The sequence below is a fragment of the Ursus maritimus genome, unplaced genomic scaffold (assembly GCF_017311325.1).
Source record: "Ursus maritimus isolate PB19 unplaced genomic scaffold, ASM1731132v1 scaffold_6, whole genome shotgun sequence".
Classification (NCBI taxonomy): Eukaryota; Metazoa; Chordata; class Mammalia; order Carnivora; family Ursidae; genus Ursus; species Ursus maritimus.
The window spans coordinates 25,713,711-25,720,599 of record NW_024426774.1 but is presented as its reverse complement, the minus strand read 5'-3'; the positions used below and the strand labels follow the sequence as shown (position 1 = coordinate 25,720,599).

The 6,889-nt window shown below is 41.4% G+C and overlaps 1 protein-coding gene across 2 annotated transcripts in view; it reads right to left on the bottom strand.

Moving 5' to 3' along the window:
* Positions 1-1,528: 1,528 nt before the first annotated feature.
* TTC27 (tetratricopeptide repeat domain 27) overlaps positions 1,529-6,889 on the bottom strand; it is a 184,070-nt gene continuing 178,709 nt past the window's right edge. For both annotated transcript variants that reach the window (XM_008700249.2, XM_008700250.2), the window contains 2 exons: positions 5,681-5,781; positions 1,529-1,760 (listed from right to left, as the gene is read on the bottom strand). In XM_008700249.2, the coding sequence (XP_008698471.1) occupies positions 1,638-1,760; positions 5,681-5,781 (224 nt within the window). In that variant the 3' untranslated portion in view covers positions 1,529-1,637. The remainder of the gene's footprint in view (positions 1,761-5,680; positions 5,782-6,889) is intronic.

Sequence of the window (6,889 nt, the reverse complement as noted above, 5' to 3'; positions counted from 1 at the left end):
ATAGGGCATCACCCTGGACAATTTGATTCAACATAGCATTTGAGAATAGGCCTGGAAGGAGACGATCCTTTTGTGACTTGGTTTGTGACAACTCAACTCACTCATGTCTTTCTACCTTGAAGCCAAAGGAAAACAAACTGAGAACTAAAAACTTCTAATACTTGGAAACTCTTCCTCAATCTTCCATTTGATTTCTGAAATCTTTGTCCTTCAAAGTATTTGTCTATCCATTTTCTATTGGGGATCACAGCTGGGTACTGAGTTCATCTTAAAACCACACTCTATCCATCCGTCCATCCACCCACTCCATCCATCCATCCATCCATCCATCCATCCATCCATCTATGCACCCACTTCATCCATCCGTCCATCCATGCACCCACTTCATCCAACCATCCGTCCACCCATCCATCCATTTACCCACCTACTCTCCAACAGCTTCCACAAAAGATTTGAGTGGACATTTACGTTAACTCAGGCTACTAGCTCACTTTACTGGTCTTTCTTATAGTTACTATGTCTCCTCTAAAAGAAACTGCTTTGGGGCAGACACCAACTTTTTTTTTAGACTAGCGTACTAGAAAAGAGAAGCAAGTGGTTAAGGAAAGGAAAAGCACGGGTAAGCATTTATAACTAAAATTCATCCATGAAAGTTTTTAAAGACTGTTTTTTTAACATTCAGAATACCTGCATATGTGGAGTATGCATTTTTAAATTTCCAATGGCAGCTGAAACTCACAAAGAAGCCAGAGGTAGAAACTACTCACATTTTATAAATAAGAACATGGATAAAAAGCAAGGGTCAAATGACTGATGCACAGGACCCAAAATTCAGCAACCCAAGCCAGGACTGAGAATTCCTCACTATGACTTTTGTAGTAAGATTATTAAGCTCAGCTGCTGCTTTCAGTATTTGTTTCCACAGACATTACTAAGAAAGCATTTGACTTTGGCATTTTTGTAATACGGCACGATTTATGGCCGTCCTCACTCATAATCACCTTATTAAACGACCATCTTTAGGGCTGGCAATCTGCAAAATGAGGAGGGTCAGCCTGGTTAGTAGTGCTGAATTGCTCAATCAAAATTTGGGTTATGTCATTTTTTTTTCTTTCATTTTCTTGATTTAGAAGCTAAAGTATACCCACATTTCTAATTTAGCCAAGCCTCTATCTTTCCGACACCACTACAAAATCTCAAGAAGGAAAAAGATTTCCATCATTCAAACTACCCTTTTATCACTTTTGGATAATAATGCAGCCAATCTAATGATTCCACAAACTTGAAGTGTGCGATTTTTTTTTCCTGTTACAGACTAAGTCTTTCCAAAGGATGATCTAATTCATTTTAGGCTAAGAGAGAATAAACCCTATGTTAAAAAGAAAACTACAATTTTTTTTGCTCTTTGTGACGAAATACAGAATGATATACTGAATTCAGCTGCAACTAAGCCTAAAGAAACAGGGAACTTTTAATTAATGTACTTCAGAAAGTCCAAACGTGGAAAAATCACAAAAGAAGAATTTTAGCCATTAAAGAGAAATTTATTTTAAAAAATCAATTATGTTTCAGATACACAGGTAAAAGAGAAATTCAGAAGGTGAAACCTCCTTTTCCAGAAACTGTTCCCGGGATGGTCAGTACTGGTTTCGAAACTGGTTGCTTAGGCCTTGTAGCTCTATGACAACGGCGTCCATAGCTGCTGTTTCATCAGCTAACTCCCTGGAAATTTCTCCACTTGCCACATCTGTAAAAAGTTGCTGCAACATAAAGAACAAAGCAGAACTATCAAAACAATGACAATCTCTTTAAAATAAAATAGGTACAGAGGGCAGAATTAAAATTCGCTGTATCTAATAATACCACATGGTAGTAGCTATGGTTCATGTTTGTTCTGTTCAGCATCCTGGAAATGCACAAGCCGCAAACAGGCCTGAACTTGTAAATTGAAATGAGCTCTGCTCTTCAAATGGTTGCCCTGGGGGCACCTGGGTGGCTCAGTCATTAAGCGTCTGCCTTCGCTTGGGTCATGATCCCAGCGTTCTGGGATCGAGCCCCGCATCGGGTTCCTTGCTCAGCAGGAAGCCTGCTTCTTCCTCTCCCACTTCCCCTGCTTGTGTTCCCTCTCTCGCTGCCCGTCAAATAAATAAATACAATCTTTGAAGAAAAAAAAAAAGTTGCCCTGAACACTGGTTATTCATTTTTTTTTTAAAGATTTTATTTATTTATGTCAGATAGAGAGAGAAAGAACGCACAAGCAGGGCAAGTAGCAGGCAGAGGGAGAAGCAGGCTCCCTGCTGAGCAAGGACCCCCCCCCCATGTGGGACTCGATCCCAGGACCCGGGGATCACCTGAGTCAAAGGCAGATGCTTAACCGACTGAGCCACCCGGGCATCCCCTGGTTATTCATTTTAATGTCCTACAATGGTTTCAGGATGAATCGACATTTTTCATCCAAACAAAACAAATCTATTCGTTGTATATACATGCAAAATGAATATATTTTACATTCAAGCTCATACAAATCATATCCCTTCATGCTAATTATTTGAAAATTAATTATGGCTTAGGACTCAGAGGCCACAAAGATTATCAAGATTTGGAAAGAGCAAAGAAGCCCACCATATTAAAATAAAAATAAATGTGCCCTATTCCTGTAAAAGAAATTGCCTTGGGAGGCACAATGCAACATACTTTGATAATGCCACCACAGCTGAGACGTTCTGGAGAGCCTCTCTATTTGGAACTGCCTGCTGAGCCAGGATAGACGCCCAAGAAAATAAGCTTCAGGATTTTACAACCACCGTGTGTGTGTGTGTGTGTGTGTGTGTGTGTGTGTGTGTTGATCTGAAATGTAATTTACTCAACATACTATCTATCTTTTTCTTTTTTAAAAATTTTACTTATTTCTTATTATGTTTTTATTTTGGAGAGAGAGCACGTGTGTGAGAGTAGGGGTGAGGCAGAGGGAAAGAATCTCAAGCAGACTCCATGCTGAGTGTGGAGTCCGACAGAGGGCTCGAACCCAGGACCCTAAGATCATGACCTGAGCTGAAATCAAGTCAGTCGCTTAACTGACTGAGCCACCCAGGTGCCCCACTATCTATCTTTTTCATCAGACCTGACTAGATGACTTGTTTACCATTACCATATGACTGTTTACTATCACCATTGATGACAGCACCTGACAAGTGTTCTCAGGGTTATTCTAAAAAGGGAGTCCTGGAGATGTTTTGAGTGATGGCATAATCACTGGGACAAGCTTAAGAGTTTCACACAGTGATTTCTGAAGCCAAGAGCATTCACCTGAATGCAGGACTTCATCGATGTTTATAAAGATCTGTCACATTACCGTGTAGTCACACCGTACACAGCATTTCCTAAGAGAATGACCTAAGAACTGCTGCAGTGTGATCAGTAGAGAAAACACCTTTTAGAAAAATAACCTGGACTCACATAGCGAATTACAGTGCTTGCGAATCATCATGAATCTGCGTCACTCCCCTATGAACTAAAGAGGAAGGAAAGAGAAACTGAGGCTTAGAAAGAATGGATTATTTGCTGAGGATCCCAAAGCATGTAAGTGGTAAAATCTGTCCTGTCTCCAGGCTCTCCAGAGTTTTCTCCAACAGCCCTTAAGCCCTTTGCAGCAAATCTGCAGTGACATTGTGCTGAGGGGCAAGGAGTTGCTCTGGGTGGGGGTGGGGGAGGAAGGGGAGGGCATGGACTGGATGACGTCAGGTGAGTCTCTAGGCTCTAGGAGTTTATTTCTATGAAATCCCTGGTCTGGCAAGAAAAGATCAGAGATTGGTACAAACCAAACTTACTATGAGCTGTTTACTAGAGCTATCTTATTTCATTTTCAACATTTAAAGTGTTCTAAAAAAAGTGTTTTGGGGACTGCAATTCAGCTGAGCAAACCCAATTTGTTTAAAAAAAAATAGGAAAGGCATACGATCTACTACAAAATCAGAGACTCCCAAATATTCTAGCAAAACAGGCTTTCAAAGGAGGCATCAGGAGGAAAATTTTCCTGGCTGGGATCTAATGAGAACAAAATCTAAGCATAGATGATGTTCTGAGGCCTCATTTTCAATGTCTGGGAATCTTCCACAAAAGGGAGGATGGGCAGTACGTGCACAGACAAGACTATTTAAGTTTGCAGGTACAAATCTATGTAAAATGAATAACTTAAAAGAAAAAGCTTTGCACAGAGATGAGGGAACTAGTAGAGTATCTCCTGAGGAAATAAACAATCATGGGGAGGTTAGTGATCTAACCAAAACTAGGAAACCTAGCTCCCGATTTGAGAAGAGAAGTCAGAGGAAAAGCTTGCTACCTTGACTTTCTTTGAGAGCTCATGCAGCTTTCCGAGAGATACAAAATTCTGAAGTTATCCTACCAAGCCAGGAGGAAATACAGTTCTTCCTGGTAGATTCTAGAAACTGGGTTCCAGCTTGCAGATTAAAAGGGATAGTAAAACAAGTTAGTAATCTGAAGAGGCAAAAATGATGCCCTCATCTGAAAAGATCAAGCAATTAATAAAATGGCATACATACTCTGGGAAGGTTTTTACATGTGTCCAGAAGTGACATTCACTGTCTGCAGCCTTGCTCTCAGAAGTATTAGAATTCATTTACAGCCCAAGATTAAATAGTGAAGGCAAGCAAAAATGAGAAAAGAAAGCACCAAATTGTGTTAGAAATTGTATTCCTTGGAGCACCTGGGTGGCTCAGTCGGTTGGGCGTCTGCCTTCGGCTCAGGTCATGATCCAGGATCCTGGGATCAAGCCCCAAGTCGGGCTTCCCTGCTCTGCTGGGACCCTGCTTCTCCCTCTCCCTGCTCATGCTTTCTCTCTCTCTCTCTCTCTCAAATAAATAAATAAATAAATTTTTTAAAAAAGAAAAAAGAAAAGAAATTATGTTCCTTTACCGTTTGCTTCCAGAGGTGGAATCCCCACCTGGCTGCATGGATCTCCCAGGCTCTGCCCCATACCTGACCTGCCTCAGGTAGACACTCCGAGTCTGGGCTCCAAACCAGTTCCCTCGGGGATACTCGGGCATCCCCAACCCAGCGCTAGCTCACGTGGTGGCATTTGTAGATGGACGGCAAATGTTTTAGTTGTCAAATCTGAGCCACTCACCTACCTTAATCTTTGTGAAATCCATATACTACCTACTTAATATTTGTCTCTAAATCAACTTTTTAAACTTAGATAAAAGTCTTTTTTTTAGAGGAAACATTACTGAAAATGAAAAATAAGCGATGATATTCATGAAAATGTAGGTCTGAGGTGCTAGTTAAACTTTTTCTAACATGTGCCAAAATAAATATACGTTAAAATCAAAAGTTCAGCCAAGTGCTATCAGTGGCATATACGCCACACTTTGGACAAAGTGACAATAAGAAGAAGAGCATTGTTTTAATTTAAATTCAAGAAAGCAGTAGGGCTGGATTATAAATATTAATTTCAAAGACTCCTGAGTTACCCGTGTGAAGGGTGGTCTAGCCACTGGGCCGATAACACCCCCACCAGGACAACTGACCACCTGGGGGCTGATACCTAAAACGTAATGTGGGCCGAAAATCACCGATGTAAAAGAAGACTTAAGAGCAGTCAGCTCATGCTAGAGACGCTTTTTCCTATGACACTTGGAATTAATTCACATTTCACTCTCACCTTTGCTTTAGATAACAAGCCTTGTAAATTGAGTCGAACAGAAGAAAGCACCTGTACAGCCTCCTGGGGGCTGGATTTGTTTTTACTGTGTTTTATAGCCACTGAAACATAAATACGGGAGAAAACATGAATTAAACCCTCGTAATGATAATTTACAAGTACAAGAAACAATGACTTAATTAGGATTTTATAGTACAGACTTTAGAAATATTCCCGCATGGAAAGTTTTTGTTTTGGCAAAAGGACAATTATATGCATAATTCCCCCCATTATCCTTCTTAACACTTATTGCTAAAAGGAGAATTTGGAGGGAAATGGGTGATTTTTGGTAAGTTACAGATCATCGGGAAGAGACCCTAAACACACACACACACACACACACACACGTGAAATTAGGCAAAAAGAGACTAAATCTCACTGAACACAAGGGGCCAACGGAGGGCAAAACCAGGTGTAGCACACCTTCAGTGTAGCCTCCCGGAGCGCCGGGGCCCTAACAGGGACTCACAGTTGCCCATGACAGCAGCCTGGGTAAGTGACACCCAGGTATTTACAGCTCAATTCTAACTGCATTTTCCTACTCGGGGCTTCCTGCCCAACCTGGCAGAAGTGACGTCAACAACCGAGGTGCTTGCATTCAGTGAAGGCGACCACACCCGGGCTCTCAGGTTGCTGAGATGGGCCTGGCATCAGCAGGGGGTGGGAGAGAATGAAGTCACTCACGGGTGACCACTCCACCTTCAGCATGCCGGGGGGGGGGGGTGTCCCATCTTCTGAAAATGTGAAGTTATCAAGAGGGCATAATCCCCCTTAGCAGAAGGCCTGGCTGTTGATGATTTATAAGAACAAGTGAAGAGCTCTGTAAAAATACAACACCTGATACCTCTCCACCGATTTGTTTTTGGTTTTGTTCTTCTAAATTATGCTTGCCACAATTGTCCACAATAGCTAAATTGTGGAAGGAGCCGAAATGCCCTTCAACAGACGAATGGATAAAGAAGATGTGGTCCATATATACAAAGGAATATTACTCAGCCATCAAAAAGAACGATTTCTCAACATTTGCTGCAACATGGACGGGACTGGAGGAGATTATGCTAAGTGAAATAAGTCAAGCAGAGAAAGACAATTATCATACGGTTTCACTCATTTATGGAACATAAGAAATAGGAAGATCGGTAGGAGAAGGAAGGGAAGAATGAAGGGGGG